The sequence below is a fragment of the Nothobranchius furzeri genome, chromosome 18 (assembly GCF_043380555.1).
Source record: "Nothobranchius furzeri strain GRZ-AD chromosome 18, NfurGRZ-RIMD1, whole genome shotgun sequence".
NCBI classification, from domain to species: Eukaryota; Metazoa; Chordata; class Actinopteri; order Cyprinodontiformes; family Nothobranchiidae; genus Nothobranchius; species Nothobranchius furzeri.
In genome coordinates, this window is record NC_091758.1 from 19,577,323 (window position 1) to 19,594,743 (window position 17,421).

A 17,421-nucleotide genomic window follows, 5' to 3' on the forward strand; every position below is an offset into this window, starting at 1 on the left:
TGATTTGAGCCTGAGCCACTGGTGGGAGTCCAGGAGCACACACACACTTGTTTCTTTCATGATGTAGATTTATTTATTCCAATCCGAGATTTACAGTTCACACATTAAAATATATAGTTTCATTTAATCTGACGATTTTGTATATTTAATCATTTTTTGCCTTACCTTTTATCTAAATGTATGCCGGACTTTTGTTAAAGATAAAATAAATTGTTGCAGGTTAATGTATGAACAAAAATAAACGCGTTTATTTAAATTTTCACTGCGTTTACGTCATTTGTGTTCCAACTTTTATTTTAACAACATCCACATAACTTCCGGTTTTACTTTGGAAATATTAGAACAAACTTCACCGTTTCCGGGTCTAGAAACTAGAACAAATGATATCTTGATAATGACAAAATAAAATCATTAATTTTTGCCGTTTTTTAAATTCAACAACATATTTAAATACAAGAATATTATGTAATTATTTAATCAAAATTTAACTAATTATTTGTAATATTTATAATTATAAACATTTTAAATTTTCTGAGATCCTTTAAATTGCACGCACACACACACACAAATTATGAATTCTACAATTTTCACTCTAATCAGGATTTAGTTGTTTTAAAGCATAAAAGCACCCGTGCATTTCTACGGCAATTACAAACAATAAACATAACAAACTGAAGGAACCAAATGGATGTGAATTATATTTTTATTTGGTATGTGGAGGTCAAACACGGACTGTTTATTTATGCTTCTGATTGGTTTTCAGGCTTACTACACAAACAATCTCACTCAGCAGTTACATGAAATATATTTACATAAGGACCACAACCAGACATTTATTCTACAGATGTGCAGAAAGACATCCACAATACACATCTGACTAATCCCCATTTAACAGCAATTGGTCTGTCACAATAATGGTTTATTTCACGTCAGCTAAACCAAAAGGAACGTCTCAGCCTCCAGCTGAGGACAGTTTCCGTGGATCAAAAATAACTGTAATATAGTTTATTCCTTGGGATAAACATTATTGTAAACAATTATAAACAGAAATGTGATTCAAACTAACGAACCCACGGACAGGTTGGATTTTATTTTGAGGAGGAAATTCATAAGAATAAACTGATGAGTGGATTTGATGGGTTGATTTTCATTTATGGCAACAAGGAGCAAACTGATTCTGCCATTAGCATCACTAAAAACATAAAGACACCCAAAACGTTCCTTTTGGGATAATCCATCACATTATTTGAAGGAGTTTCTGATCCTACAACTGGATGTGAGTAGCACAACCAGGAGATGCTCCCCTCATGATCCTGAGCAAAAATGAAAATCAAACCTTGAACTTAGAGATAACAGTGAGCTCCTCCCACGCTTACACATCTACCATCCATAACGGAAATACGAAGAAGCCATTGAGTGATCGATCACAAACCCGTCTTTCAGTGTAATTAATGAACTCGGGCACAGGAAGCCACGCAGTGGAAACATCCACGTCCTTCTTCTCTGTGCATCACAGATAGCTTAATTTAACATGATCTCTGTGTTAAGAGAGAATCCTGTTGCTTAGGGTGTCAAACCACCAAATATGGAGGAACAAGGAAAAAATCATTACCTACTAATCAAAAAATAAGCTCTAATGTTCAGACTTTGTTCCTTCATTTACTTCTTTGGCATTTAAGCAAAGTTTTTGATATTAAAATGAATATATAGATACTGCCAATGTAAATAAAAAAGGTGTTTTGTCTATTTTTTCATTTTATAAGCGACTGCTAGGAGTACTATGACTCCAGCAAATAGAGCTAGGATTTCCAGATATGACGACGGCGAGTGGTGCTCGGGTTGTGAGTCTGTGGGTTGGTCCTCGAGAAAGGGCTGCAAGACAGAAAACAGGCATTACCGTTAAAGCTGATCCGCCAAGGGGAAGTTAGTCACTTTATACACAGGTTTTATGCTAAAAGTACATTTTGGTGCAGCTCAACCCACAAGGAAAAATAAAAGCCTGCCTGCTACCTTTTTCTGAACACGGAGCTCCACGCTCTCTCCCGCCGTTCTGAACAGCTCCACCACAGATTTGTGTGTCCGATTCTCCAGCGGGATCCCATTTATCTACAACACCCACAAGACAAACAGAAAACCTTCATCCAATACATCCACCTAAGCAGCTGTTAATCATTAGTTTCAGTTGGTTCCAAACTCAAGTTACAGTTTGCACATTTTATCTGACCACCTTCAGAGATGATCTAGATTATAACAAGCAGCATTTAATATAAAATATGAGACAGGCAAATAAAAACAACATGATCAGCAAAGAAGACCTTTCAGAATAAAAGTCCTACATCCTTGGTCTCATTACCGAGAGAATCTTGTCTCCCTCCTGGAGTCTTCCATCCTGGGCTGCTGCTCCATCTTGTTTGATTTTGGACACATAAATGCCGTTGTCATTAACAACATATTGTTGGTCCACGCCCCCGATAATATTGAATCCTAAACCTAGGAAAGAGAAAGGTAAGTCAGGTGCCAGCGTGAGTTTGAGATTACAGCGAAAAAATCCAATAAACACAATTCTAGCTGTCTTAAAGGCCAGCTAACATTTATCTTAATGGATCAGAGTACAAAAGGAACACTTATAACTCTAGATTGTTAAATGTGAGCGTTCAAGAAATATTTCATAGTGCTAAAATTTAAATGAGACACGTTTTCTTTAGATTCATCATCAGCTTTTCCTATTGAAACTGTCCTTCCATGACTTTTTAAGATTTAGACAAATCTTTGACTTTAACTGACTTATCCTACTTCTAGCTGCTTCAGCAACAATGTTTCTAATAAAACGCAATAAAAAACAATACAAGAAGCTGATAAGTCAGGTCTTTATCTGTAAATTAGCCTTTAGCTCTAGAACTAAGCAGCAGCTTGACATGATTGACTTTTGCTGCTACGTAGCTAGCTAACGCTGCTAACACTGCTAACTGTGCGACTAGTTTCTCTTCTTACCTGCCGGGCCTCGCCTAAGTTTTATCTCCAGTGCGTCCCGAGATGAGTGCAAGGACCCGTTCATTGTGTCAATACGCGAAGGGATTAAAATAAACCCGAGCGGAAAAAAGAAAAACTATTTATCTGAAGGTGAACTCATTGAGGAGTTTCGATTTTGCTTCCTCTGAGTGCTGATGAATGATGCGTCTGTGCCGCCCCCCGATGGTGAAACGTGGAACTGCAGGCAGGTCTTTGAATCGCTGTCAGTAAAAACAATCGACTGTTGAAATCTGTGATTAATATAATTGATTATAACTAGGTATGACACCAAAATCCACCCAAGACTGAAATAAGTGTCCATGGTGTTGAATCAATCGAAAAACAAAACAAATGAGTACAAGCATGCATATAAACCTTTAATCCCACAGCAATAAAGCTACTTTATTTATAGGTCACCTTTGACCTTCTCTGCCTAACACAAACTGGTGATGGGTATGTAAAACACTGATTTATTATTGTGAAACAGTGGTCTGTTTATGGTGTCGAAAGTTTAATTTTCAAGCAGTTTTTTAGTTGGTTTGTACTCTAGCACATCATTTCCCCCATTTATTCCTGCTACTAGTTCTAATACTATAAGTGGCTGTGGGAGTTTTTATGCTTCACTGCATTAAACATGGGCATGAAATAAAAAATAATCAGCTTAAACATTTTTGTTTGGTTTCTTATATCCAGAGCTAAATTGCAGGTATTGTATTTTGTTTTGTTGCTATAGCAACAAGCAGCATCAAAACCCTGCAGACTTGGCTCTGCTTGGTTTTATATTTGATTATCTCTCACTGCACCATCTGAGGCTTGTTAGCATTTAAATCTGCAGGGTAAACAAGGCTCTGCAGCTTTCACTAGAGGGGGCAGAAGACGGTTTGCCTTCGGTCACTACGCTTAAACAGAAAAGGCATCATCAAAAACCCTGACAGCAAAAGAAAATCAGCTTTCTGCCATTACTGAATGACAAAAGTAAACAAAGGAATCAGTGTTTATTATGGATGCAGGCAGGCAGCACAGTAGAAGCATACAATCTGCACCAAACAGCTTTTATCGAGTCAGCTTTAGTTTTCCTCTGGTCATAAAATACTGCTTCGTCCATCTTTGGCACCAAGTTGGAAAGTCCATCCATCCTGATCTCCTGGTTTCTACTCAACTATTTGTGCCCTTTAAGGGTTTACTCCAACATGTAATCAGAATACTAATCGGTTCCTGTGACCCACTTACGACAGGAGAGGAGGAACAGATTCATGTATATACGCTTTAAGAAACGTCATGACTACACGCGTCTTGCTGAAATAAAAAGACACAGAGTGAATTTTCAGCATTACACTTTCATGCACTATGAAAGACTCCCATAATTCCTATAATGGGAAGAATAATCACAAAACACCACTTAGTAGTGGAAATCTTTTGAAAGGTTCGGACCACTTGACACTATTCCCACCTACAATCCTTACATTTAGTATAAGTTAGTTTGTTTTACATACATCAACTGCATTTATGTAAAAAAAGAAAAAAACATGAACTTTAAAGTGAGATACTGTCCAGATCGAAGAAAAGGAAAACTGATTATCGAGCGCAGACCTTCCAGACCAGGTCTAATTTGCCTTCTGCTCTGTGATGAATGTGCAACGTCAGCTGCCCTCTGCTGACTTTAGTGCCTTGCTAATTTTATCAGTTGCGACTGAGTGCATTTGAAAAGATTTCAAACACACGGATAAGGTTTGAGCTGGGTTTCCTGGAGAGCGTGCGGTTCCATCCCAGGTTCAGATCATGCTTGGGGCTGCGCTGTAGAGGATGATGTCTCCTTCCACTCGCAGCAAGGTCACTTCCTCCAGGCCGCTGGCTCTGTGCTCGTACTCCAGCAGGTGGGTGCCGTCTACCGCCACTTTGAACATGTCCTCCTCCACCAGGATTTTCAGCTGACGGAACAAGGACAGACATGAAAACAAAATGGGGTTTTGACAGAAAAGTAGCTAAAACACAACATTTTTGATAATATGCTGATGTGTGAGCAACTTCCTTCCTTCCTTCCTTCCTTCCATGGCTGACTGACTTTCTCCAAATCAACTGCACAGTCTGCAGATTTGTTGTATTTACTTTGGCAGATTAGACCATGAACATGAGAACTGCAAAAGGCAGTGATCCGATCTCAGTTTTCTCAGTGAAGACACTGCTAACCTACTAACTAGGGTCTATCAGTCATTGTGAAGCGGCTGCTGCAGCCATCTCACTGCGAATCACCATTCATTTTAATTTAATGAGCAAGTCACCCCCTAATAAACCTTTTTTGCTAATAAACTCTATAACTGAGTGTCTGACAGTGCTGTAAATATGTGTAGTCATTATTTAGTGTATTTTTAAATTTAGACATCCACCCCAAAAACCATCAGTGTAGCGCCCTCTTCAGGTTAAAGGCCTGCATTTGAATTGGCCTTCACTACTGGCTGAGAGCTACCTGGTGACGAGGCTGGTGCCACGATGTCAACTGCACTGCTGCTGTGGGGCATAAAAGCAGTCAAGTCTTGGGCTCAGCAGCTCCTCCACAGGGAGTTTGAGTTGGAATAGCAAGTGAGGGTTTGCAGATCAGCACCAGTGGCCTCGGGCAACGCAAGAGCCACGGGTTTGAAACGATACGGCTCAAGGTCGCTTGCCTCCTCCAAAAAAAATAAAAAACCCTTCCTCTTTCACCATCTGCTAAATGAGGAGGTGGAGAAAAAGACTCTACCTCAAATGACTGCTCTGAGACAAAGGAGCTAGCATAGCTATGAGAATCTAGAAAATGGTTCTTTTTCTGTCTGAGCAGGATGTGTGTGTGTGCTTGTTTGTTAGCTGCTCAGTTCTCGAACTGAGAACCATCGAGCGCAGGGGGGTGGGGGTAGCAGTCTGTCACTCTCTAGCGCAGATCTGCCCACCTGGTCTGCCAGGCAACACCTCCTTGTGCTTTTTTCAAACAAGAAGTGTGAGTGGAGAAAGACTCAGGCAGGGTGGTGACTTGCTCTTTAAGTCAGGACCCTCACTAATAAAAAAAAAAACCACCACTACCATAGGAAGTTCACATAAAAGTTACCTTAATTCTGTAATTATTAGATCAGCGGGCCCGTCAGGAAGCTGCTGAGATGACACTTCTGATACTGAATCTAACTAAAGCTTGCTGAATTAGGTGTAAATAAATATTGCATCTCACGCCTGCATAAAACATGTCGTGGTGGAATCACATCTAACATGGAGGACCACCGTAGCATCACTCTCAAAAAGCTGCCTTTACATCTTTTATAAAATTTCAAAAGTCTCTGTGTTCCGTTACATTTGCTGTATTCTTATTATAAAGTACAGATGTAAAAATAAAATTATATTTCTTTCTCCTGAGCTTTTTGTTTTGATTTTACCTCAAAACGGCGTCCCTCAACGAAGGGGAAGGGTCCTTCGCGCTCCTCGGGCCCCCAATAACCTCCTAAGTTAGAGTTTCTAACAATGGTTTGCTCATGAAACCGAGGGTTAAAGTGAAAAACCACATCTGAACCTTTGATGAAGTCAACATTGAACCTGAAAAAGAAAACAAATAGTTGTTTTTCTCCCCTAACACCACATCTGACATCAGTCCCATGAGCTGAATGCTATTTGTGAACGTGTACCTGACTGCACCAGGAACAGGCTCTCCGATTATCGTGATTAAAAGTCGCGGCATGATTCCAGCGTGAAGGGGGAGATCATGCGGCAACATCTGCAAGAAACATTTACAACACAAATGAGACAGGCACTTTGTGCATAAATATATAAATAAAAACAGTTTTTACCCGATAAATGACATCCGACAGGGAAGATTCACACGCGTTTAACCTTTATTAACAACACTCTTGACTTGGTAACATACAAGTTTATTGTCAGGAAATAAAGGGAATTCAGTTAAACATTAATCAAAACTTTGACCCTGCCAACATTATTACCACAGCACCTGAATGAGTCATAACTTTCTTCATTTGTTTCAACACCCGGTGACTTCTCAAAGTAATGAAAAAGTAAAAAGTTCAGTTTAACGATTACATTTCCAACACCTCAGATCTGAATCTGTCCTGTAATGATAGAAAATATCCGAGTAAACTTTCATCATTAGGGAATAGATGTTCTGTAAAAATATAACTTATTTAATATTGCACTGAAAGAATTACACCCAGTTTATTGTTTACATTTGAACACAACTGCCATCAGATACGGAATACAGTCAGTCTTTGGCACTAATCAAACCACGCTTTGAAGCTGGAAGTGATGTCCTTGTCCGACTTTTCAATAAAATGGTGGATTATATCTGGGCTGAAAGACAAAAATAGATTTTTCTATGATTCCTTCTGAAAAGAGATTACTTCTGCTTATCATAAAAATTGCACCCGAGCAGTGTTCAAAGACGAAGGAATAAAACCCAAATGCAGCCGCCACCAAAACCAGATCATGAACGTGACCGTTTCTGCTCACCACCTTGACTTGCCACCAAACACCAAATGAGAAATACACCAGATAAGAAGTGCAGCAAGCAAGAAAAATGTTTCCAAGAAGAACAAGTACTCACCAATGTGCCTCCTGGACAGGCTGGCCCCCCATATGGACTCATAGGACTGGACCCAAAAGGGCCAGGTGCAGGAGGAAAACCACCTCCTGCCGGTGCTCCCCATGATCCAGGTGGCATTGGGGGAAACCCACCAGCAGGGAATGCTGGAAATGAACTGGGGCCAGCTGGAGCTGGGAATGTACCTGGACCTCCTGGTCCGTACATCCCATTTCCTCCTGGTTGCTGACTACCAGGAAAAGGCACATTTGGATATGGTCCAGCAGGAGCTCCAGGGCCAGAAGGAAAAGGTCCAGCTGGGTAAGGAGTAGGGCCTCCAGGTAATTGTCCTGGAACTCCTTCAGGGGGATACTGGCCAGGGAACTGCCCAGGTGCCCCAGGACTTGAGGGAAACTGGCCTGGAGCTCCTGGTGCAGGTGGGTACTGCCCAGGTATACCAGGACCAACAGGGAACCCAACAGGTGCTGAAGGAGGTCCGGAGTATTGCCCTGGTGCTCCAGGACCTGAGGGATATGAGAATGAGCCTGGTGCACCTGGGCCAGACAATCCGCCACTAAAGTCAGCAGGTGCTGTGGGCTGGATGGGAGCTCCTGGGGCAGAAGCAGGCCATCCTGGGTTTGAATGAGGCGGGGGATTTCTGTCTGGTACAGAACGATTGGTATTGTCTATCTTAGGCGGGTTTGATGGTTCGTCTACTAAAGCATCTGTCAGCTAGAGAGGGAGAGAAAGTACAATTAGCCGTCTCCACCCACAACAACAGATCTGTTCAACTACAAGCTAATAATAAAAACAATATGAAGGGACGTAAATAGGTGAGTGTAAACATTTTCAACTTACCGAGAAATCCGCCATGATCTAAAAGAAGGAACAAAAACAACTCTCGTGAGTTTATAGTAACCGGTTTTAACAAGCTAGTGTCAGAATCACTGGGCAGGTCTGAGCTCTGAGTAAATGTTTCCATCCTACAACCGTGGAGATTAACAGAATCCATTTTGACAGGCTCCAAACAACTCGACATTACTTAAATATATTACAGTGGAAAGTTACACAAATGCCATGACAGTGAATAGCATATTAGCGAGGAAACAGGAACGAATTTTCTAGTAATATGTTGCAGACTTGGCTACCGATCTAGCTAACACCAGCTAACTGTTAGTAGTTTACGCTTGTTTAGCTCAGATCTGAGTACAGTAAAATGCACTAAAGCGGATTTTTGAACATACCGGACAAAAGCTGGACTTTCCTTAAACCACGGAGGGTAAGAGCGACGAATTATCCAGCACTGGAAACGGTTCAACCTGCTTGTTGTGGCTGCCGAGGCTCACAAGTGTAAGCTAACGTTAGATGTGCTTTCACAACTACAACTCCTGAAAAGGAAAGACGCACACGCGCTTAACTGATGACGTATATTACGGGGTGGGTGCGTTCCGGTGCGCGCGCGCACACAAGCGTCCACAGCGGGGGTTTTTTTTGAGGGGGGGCAAAACTTTTCATAAACCAATCTAACTTTATTTACAATGCACATTTTACACAGTTGGGTTCGGTTGGGTTAAATATAAATACACACATTACATATAAATATAATGTACATTATATACATTATATATCAAATATAAATACATACAAGCCCACGTGGATGAGCAAAAAGGTTGACTACAACGTTTAGAAAATGGGGAAAAAAAGTGTGTGTATGTGTGTGTGTGTGCGGGCGCGCGTGTGTAACCAGTAGAATCGATCACAGCCAGACTGAGTAAATGAAGAATGAATGATTACAGCTCCTTATTCCTGATATATATGCAAGAATAAAATGTAAATATTTATTTTTATGCTGTGAAATTAAACTGGATTATTTAAACAATGTGTTAATCGTGCGGTTGTATCATTTAAAATAACGTTTTACTGCTGAGCTGAATGTATTGGGCAGGGTTTAAGTGAAGGGGTGCCTGTTTGGGATTGGTCTAACCAGTCACAAGATGATATGAAGTAAACGAAAAAAAAAAACACAGAAAGCGTTCCTGCCATTCACAACAGCAGCAGAAGCGTTAGGAGGGATTTTACGCAGCAACAATGGTGAGTTGTTCTGTTTGCTTGTGAACGTGGAGTGGCGTCGTTGTCATTTTTGTGTTTTAATAACGAACTCTTCACAAATTAATTCTGCGAATTATTTATGAAAAGTCGCAGATTGTAATTGTTAGCTTGTTAGCCTAGCATTAGTTCCACCCTCTTTTTGTGTATCGTGGCAAGTTTGTCAACGCACATCGAATATGTTTCCGGTCAGTATTTTCAGAATAAAATAGATTTATTGGCCTCGGAAAGCAACATGCATGATCATTTATCAACACACATTATTTATATAAATAATCTCTGACAATTTATGTATTAATCATTACCTGTTGATTGTCAAATTTGAAATTGATTACTTATTATTCAAATGTGTGTATTTTGTGTATTCGACCCACTCAAATGAATAATTGATGATTAAAAATATATAATATCCTTTTAATAATTTATTAGCAATAGCTGTTTCAAGGTTGTGACCAGCTATTGTGTTTTTACCGTTGAATCGGCTAGTTTGGGTAAATTTTCAAGTCCAGATGCTTTTACTGTGAAGTGCGTGGTGTCGTGTTCCTGCTATGGTGCGTAGGCAGCTTGACGCATCATTCATTTGTCTGATGATGGGTTTTAACATGCCTGGCTTCTGGGAGCTGCTTTTACGCTAACTCGCCTTCTTTTTCTGATGAATTTCCCTTCGGGTCGTTAGGACTGTGTCGTGACACCTTGACTCTTTTCAATATAAATTTATGCTGGGTGGTTATTTCTCATTTCGTGTCATTCGGAGTGGTAGAACATTATTATTTAGATAACACAAAACCATTTCCTGTTTGTTCTATACAAGAAGTAACCCCGTGAACTATTTTACTGTAATGTAGTTTCTCCAATGGTGCATCCTTTTTTCTTATTTCTCTCCATGAACCCTGTCTCAGACATAAATCTCTTCTTAATCTGTAAAATCTTCCTCAGAGCTGAGTGAAATCCTGACTCCAACCATTCCATCTGTTCACGAAGGTGCTATTAAAGATTTCACTGTCTGCACTAAAGAGTTTTTCTCCTTTTCTCCTCCTGGTGACGAAGTAATGTAATTCTGTGTGTGTGTGTGTGTGTGTGTGTGTGTGTGTGTGTGTGTGTGTGCGCGTGACAAAGGTGCAGAGCAATAAAACCCTGTTCAGATTGGTGTTTTTATATTCTGGATTAAATCCTCAGGGTTAGAGATTATACTTATGCAGCCTTGGCTGCATGCGAGTTTACAGTTCATTCAGGATTTCTCGGTTCATTATGTTGTCTGTTTCACTGCCAAGTATAAGCAGCTTCCATTTGTTTTGACTCATCATCATTGAGATTAAAACCGCCGTAACAACAAGGACACAGCAAGTTCATCAGAGTTGTCTAGTCTGGCTCATTTTCTGTTGTTTCATATGCTTTAAGTACAAAACGCTGCAAAAATCATTAAAGTGTGGTGAGTGTATTAGTCCAGGAAGAAGCACGTTTTAGTAAGGATCTTGTCGAGAACGTGCAGTTTTTGTTTGTTTGCTGAGCTGAGAAATTTGAGCATTTACCATGAAAGCAGAAGTCGGAGACAATTAGCGGATGTGAAGGCACACATCCTGTTGCAGATGCCGGGTTGGGGTTAAGTTACCAGTGTTATTTTCCTTTAGATCTAACTGTTTAACTGTCTCGTTTTTGACCAGAGTGAATCACTGGTTGTGTGTGACGTGGATGAAGATCTGGTTAAGAAGCTGAAGCAGTTCCGTTTCCGGAAAGAGACCAACAACGCGGCTATCATCAGTGAGTCTCTGGCTGCTGTTTTAATCATTCTTGTGAGAAAACTTAAAAGCTTAAATGATAAATGACCAGCACTTGTATAGCGCCTCTCAGAGTAAGGACTCCAAAGCGCTTTACACTACAGTGTATCATTCATCCATTCACACACACATTCACACACTGGTGGTGATGAGCTACGATGTAGCCACAGCTGCCCTGGGGCGCACTGACAGAGGCGAGGCTGCCGAGCACAGGCGCCACCGGTCCCTCCGACCACCACCAGCAGGCAACGTGGGTTAAGTGTCTTGCCCAAGGACACAACAGCAGAATTCTCTGTCCGGAGCTGGGATCGAACCTGCAACCTTCCGATTACTGGACAACCCGCTCAACCTGTTGAGCTACTGCTGCCCCAATGCTGCGGTCCGTAACTTTTTCGTTCTTGTAACAGACATTTTTTCATAGCAGGAAATGCAGACGATGTGCTGAAGTGGGCAGCCGTGTTGCTTGGGTTTGTTGTGCAGTAAAATGAACTTTGCTTTCATTCCTCTTTTATTGCTTCTGTGCATCTGTAAGTGCAATTTGAAATGAGGCAGGCGTTAGCTCTACGTATGTGTGTTTGGAGGCCGGGCCGACTCAGTGAGTCATCTCCAAATGCAGCAGGTGGTGTGACAGAGGAGTGAATTGTTAGAATGGGAACAGCAGAGGCTTTCTTCTCCATCCCGTTTGCTTCAGAATGTCATTTCTGGTGAATGGGATCAGCAGCGAGTTTTCATCCCGCAGTTGGAAATATCCATTCATTTTCTTGGTATCTGTCCCACAAGAAGCTGTTTTGGACTCCTTGCTCTGTTTTCATGCACGCTAACTCTGTTTTTGACTGCTACTGTTGTTTCTGTCCTCCAGTGAAGATCGATAAAGACAAGCAGCTTGTTGTTCTCGAAGAAGAACACGAGGTGAGTTTTCTGTCTTTAGAGGACTGATTGGGGGAAGAGTGACTCAGATTTTAGTTCTTTATTTTGAAGTGACTCATCTCTACATGAGAGTACTCGGAACACTTCTGTCTTGTAGGATATCTCTCCTGATGATCTAAAGGATGAACTGCCTGAGAGACAACCCAGATATCCTTTCATTGACATTCTTTTCCCCCAAAAGCTACATAAATGGTTATCCTGTAACTGTATCACATCTGCATACATTTTTATAGACGATTGTATCTCTAGATATTAGCTTCCTGTGATGTAAAATCCACAAACCGTCCTTAGCCTGAGGAACATTCGTTGTCTACAGTTATAAGTATCAACATGATGATGGACGTGTGTCCTATCCACTCTGCTTCATCTTCTCCAGCCCAGTGGGTAAGGCCATTCCTCCTGTTAGTTCACACAATGAAAGCCAAAAACACTCGAGTACACGCAGGTGTGTTTGGTGTTTTCCAGGTTGTAGACCAGAGCAGCAGATGATGTACGCAGGAAGCAAAAACAAACTGGTGCAAACCGTTGAACTCACCAAGGTTTGGAAAATAATTTATTTTTTTGTTTCGTTTTTAGTAAATCTAGATCAAGTCAATGTGCAGCAAGTAAATCATTCAAAAAGAAATACCTGCACAAGTTAATGCAGCTGTTGGTGCCGAAGTCCCTGCTGAGCATCAGTGTTTGTCAGCATCTAGCAACAAGCTGCTATGGCCTTCGAGTTTTCTTCAAATTGCAAATCGCTAAAAAAGTAACAGTACGCGCTCATACAATGCATTTTGTAGATAAAATGTTAAACGTTAGGACCTGATGTCTGACATCTCTAATGAACAAGCGTTACTGATGCCAGATTTACTGCGGAGGAACAGATTTGAAGGTCCAGCATGTTTTTCTCTTGGACGCTCCAGTGATATGATTAGCTGTGGTTTACAATGTCTTAATGTATAATATTTAGGTTTGATCTTTGCTGCTACTTCAGCATTTGTAATTTGACACCAGCTGGCAAAAGCACCAGAGTTGTGGACCGAATGCTAGCCTGTAAACAGGAGCGACCAACAAGTTATTTACTGTACCCCTAAGAAGCCATGGCATCTTTTTGTTTTACTCTAATATTGAGTGAAAAAGGCTAGAAGCTAACATTGTGCTAACAAAGCTAACGGGGAATTAACCTTCTCAGGGGCCTAGTGGCAGAGCATCTGCCCTGGGACTGGGAGATCAGTGTTCAAATCCTGGTCTGGTCATACCAAAGACTTTAAAAATGGGACCCAATGCCTCCCTGCTTGACACTCAGCGTTAAGGGGTTAGATTGGGGGTTAAACCACCAAATAGTTCCCGAGCGCAGCCAGTGCTGCAGCTCACCGCTCCCTATGGGGATGGGTCAGATGCAAAGATGAATTTCACCAGTGTGTGGTGATGACTGTGAGATTTTAACTTTATAATTGACTCTAAAAATATCTCTAGCTGCTTTTTCCAATTACCAGCTACTCAATGTTGCAGTTAAATGTATTTATCTACTTATGGACCTGCTGTGTATGACTCGTGTTCACTTGTCATCTAGGATCTTCTGGCGCTGTGCCGTAATAACCGGCAACAGTCAGGACACTCACAGAACAGCAGTGAGAAAATCACTTGTGTGTTCTGAAAAGACTGCAGTACCCAAATATGAATACATAATGTCATTCTTACATCATGCACCTTTAATTCTCTGTTTACATTTTTAAGCTGTTTGTTTTTGCTACAATCTGAATAATGCTGTAGTTTCTGTACCACTGAGTACACACTGGTCAGTAGCTTCATCACTAAATCACTTCATCAAAACTAAAGTTCTCCTTTTTAATTCTAAAAAAACCCACAATTTTTTTTTTGTTTAACAAAAAATGAGAATTTTTCCCCCTAAAAAACATGACAGTTCAAACATCACTCTTGAGTTTCTTTTTGACAGGTGTTTGAGATCAGAAACACAGAGGACCTGACAGAAGAGTGGCTCAGAGAGAAACTGGGATTCTTTCGCTAAGGTCGTGACCTCCTCCAGAGGTACGGGACGCGAGGAGGATCCAGATCACACAAATCGTGTCGTCTTTCAAAGTGAATACATTGACATTAATTTTTCCCCTCCTCTTTGTGTGGACCTGATTTGAATAGTTTTTGCAAATAGTCTTTTTACAGCTTATCTGGGTGACGTTTACACAACCGTACAGTTCAGTGTGTGCCAGAAGGCATCACTAATTATCATTCTTCTATATGACGGTCCGTGGTCGCGCCGCCGACTAAACCTCAGCCATCTGGTCGCCTAAATCTGCAAATACTATTTGAAGTAGGCCCACTTTGTTTCCGTACCACTTCTCCATGTGCCAGTGACGTGTCGGTGTTGAATCAACGCTCCCATGGTGGCAGAAGTCAGTCGTATGTATCCGCCCCCTCACAGCACGCTCATTCAGCGTAACAATAGTTTCTAGTTCCTGGGAAAAAAATGTACTCTTCACCTTTTGTTTCCAACTCAGAACCTCAGTTTCACTGTTTTTTTTACATTTTTTTTTTTAAATATTAGAGCGTTAGTTTTTCCTCTCAGAACTGTAGAACAAATAACACAACTGAGCGCCGTCAGTCGTACCTTTAGTGTTTTCTTTTAGGTTATTAAATGCTAAAAGACCGGTTCCTGATATGAGCTCATTTTCTGCTCTGTTGGTTTGTTGCAGGACTTTATTCAAAGAAAACCACTAAAATGAACAGTGGGATTGTTACAGGGAACAACTAGCCAAACATTCCAAACGCTATTTCTACACTTTAAAGAGCAAGTCACCCCCTACCAGAGTTTTACTCCACTCCCACTTCCGGTTTGAAAAATACAACAAATGCTGTTGCCTAGCAGGCCGAGAGGGTGAAGTTGCTAATACACACACGGCATTGTGACATCATATGGTACCAGCTAACATTCCAGGGTACCTCTTAGCCAATAGATGGCAGATTTAAATTCAAATGCATTGCAGAGTTTTTACCTGACAACGGCACAAAACTGACCGTTTTAGGCAGAAAATTTAAATTTTAATTAAAATGCACTAAAGTGCTAAACTATTGACTACACGTGTCTGCAGCACGATTAGACACGCATTTATATAGTTTATCAGAAAAAAAAGTTAATTTGGGGGTGACTTGCTCTATATTATTGGTTCTAGTGACATCCTCTGGGCTAATCTTGTGCATTATAGCTTTAATAGTGGTGAATTTTGTTTGTTATGAAAAACAACTTTGACCACTTTATGGTCATGACATCCATGTGAATGATGCTGCGACTCTTCCAAACGCCAATTGTGCTTCATTTACAGTGGTGTGAAAACTATTTGCCCCCTTCCTGATTTCTTATTCTTTTGCATGTTTGTCACACAAAATGTTTCTGATCATCAAACACATTTAACCATTAGTCAAAGATAACACAAGTAAACACAAAGTGAAGTTTTCAAATGATGGTTTTTATTATTTAGGGAGAGAACAAAATCCAAACCTACATTGCCCTGTGTGAAAACGTTATTGCCCCCGAACCTAATAACTGGTTGGGCCTCCCATAGCAGCAATAACTGCTATCAAGCGTTTGTGAAAACTTGCTACGAGTCTTTTACAGCGCTCTGGAGGACTTTTGGCCCTCTCATCTTTGCAGAATTGTTGTAATTCAGCTTTATTTGAGGGGTTTCTAGCATGAACCGCCTTTTTAAGGTCCTGCCATAACATCTCAATAGGATTCAGGTCAGGACGTTGACTAGGCCACTCCAAAGTCTTCATTTTGTCGTTCTTCAGCCATTCCGAGGTAGATTTGCTGGTGTGTTTTGGGTCATTGTCCTGCTGCAGCACCCAAGATCGCTTCAGCTTTAGTTGACGAACAGATGGCCGGATGTTCTCCTTCAGGATGTTTTGGTAGACAGTGGAATTCATGGTTCCATTTATCACAGCAAGCCTTCCAGTTCCTGAAGCAGCAAAACAACCCCAGACCATCACACTACCACCACCATGTTTTACTGTTGGTATGATGTTCTTTGTCTGAAATGCTGCGTTACTTCTACACCAGATGGAACGGGACATTTGCCTTCCAAAAAGTTCAACTTTTGTCTCATCAGTCCACAAGGTATTTTCCCAAAAGTCTTGGCAATCAATGAGATGTTTCTTAGCAAAATTGAGACGAGCCCTGATGTTCTTTTTGCTTAACAGTGATTTGCATCTTGGAAATCTGCCATGCAGGTCATTTTTGCCCAGTCTCTTTCTTATGGTGGAGTCGTGAACACTGACCTTAATTGAGGCAAGTGAGGCCTGCAGTTCCGTAGACGTTGTCCTGGGGTCTTTTGTGACCTCTCGGATGAGTTGTCTCTGTGCTCTTGGGGTAATTTTGGTCGGCCGCCCACTCCTGGGAAGGTTCACCACTGTTCCATGTTGTTGCCATTTGTGGATGATGGCTCTCACTGTGGTTCGCTGGAGTCCCAAAGCTTTAGAAATGGCTTTGGTCTTGAATTTCTTTGGATCTTGGCATGATGTCTAGCTTTTGATGTGCTTTTGGTCTACTTCTCTGTGTCAGGCAGCTCATATTTAAGTGATTTCTTGATTGAAACAGGAGTGGCAGTAGGGGTGGCTACAGAAATTGAACTCAGGTGTGAAACACCACAGTTGGGTTATTTTTTAACAAGGGGGGCAATTACTTTTTCACACAGGGCAATGCAGGTTTGGATTTTGTTCTCTCCCTAAATAATAAAAACCATAATTTCAAAACCGCATATTGTGTTTACTTGTGTTACCTTTGACTAATGGTTAAATGTGTTTGTCACACAAAATGTTTCTGATCATCAAACATGCAAAAGAATAAGAAATCAGGAAGGGGGCAAATAGTTTGTCACACCACTGTGTTTTTAGGCAGATTTATGCTTTCCACACAGAACCGACCAGATTGAGACGCTCAATCCCTTCAATGATTGTATTTATCTCTAAAATCCAGCAGATTTTAAATTGACATGATGGACGTCATCTGTGTTAGAATGAAAAGAGAAAGAGGCCAGAAGCTGATTTTAAGCCTCCCCTTGACTT

At 41.0% G+C, this 17,421-nt stretch overlaps 3 protein-coding genes across 4 annotated transcripts; 1 reads left to right on the top strand and 2 right to left on the bottom strand.

Moving 5' to 3' along the window:
- Positions 1–1,091: 1,091 nt before the first annotated feature.
- synj2bp (synaptojanin 2 binding protein) lies at positions 1,092–3,182 on the bottom strand. The gene is made up of 4 exons (XM_015969220.3): positions 2,992–3,182; positions 2,354–2,490; positions 2,011–2,106; positions 1,092–1,872 (listed from the first exon to the last, which is right to left on the bottom strand). The coding sequence occupies exons 1-4, from the start codon at positions 3,053–3,055 to the stop codon at positions 1,744–1,746; spliced, it is 426 nt and encodes a 141-aa protein (XP_015824706.1). The 5' UTR covers positions 3,056–3,182; the 3' UTR covers positions 1,092–1,743.
- Positions 3,183–4,122: 940 nt separating this feature from the next.
- lgals3a (lectin, galactoside binding soluble 3a) lies at positions 4,123–8,947 on the bottom strand. Its single transcript, XM_015969203.3, has 6 exons — positions 8,800–8,947; positions 8,414–8,431; positions 7,580–8,287; positions 6,651–6,739; positions 6,405–6,561; positions 4,123–4,937 (listed from the first exon to the last, which is right to left on the bottom strand). The coding sequence occupies exons 2-6, from the start codon at positions 8,426–8,428 to the stop codon at positions 4,782–4,784; spliced, it is 1,125 nt and encodes a 374-aa protein (XP_015824689.1). The 5' UTR covers positions 8,429–8,431; positions 8,800–8,947; the 3' UTR covers positions 4,123–4,781.
- Positions 8,948–9,529: 582 nt separating this feature from the next.
- Positions 9,530–14,598, top strand: gmfb (glia maturation factor, beta). 2 transcript variants are annotated; one of them, XM_070547044.1, is made up of 7 exons: positions 9,530–9,646; positions 11,323–11,419; positions 12,296–12,345; positions 12,461–12,510; positions 12,665–12,747; positions 12,829–12,902; positions 14,303–14,598. In XM_070547044.1, exons 1-7 carry the CDS (start codon positions 9,644–9,646, stop codon positions 14,372–14,374), a joined length of 429 nt encoding a protein of 142 aa, XP_070403145.1. In that variant the 5' UTR covers positions 9,530–9,643; the 3' UTR covers positions 14,375–14,598. The 2 variants fall into 2 exon arrangements, with proteins under 2 accessions (XP_070403145.1, XP_070403144.1); XM_070547043.1 differs by having other exon boundaries at positions 12,665–12,902.
- The last annotated feature ends 2,823 nt before the right edge of the window (positions 14,599–17,421 follow it).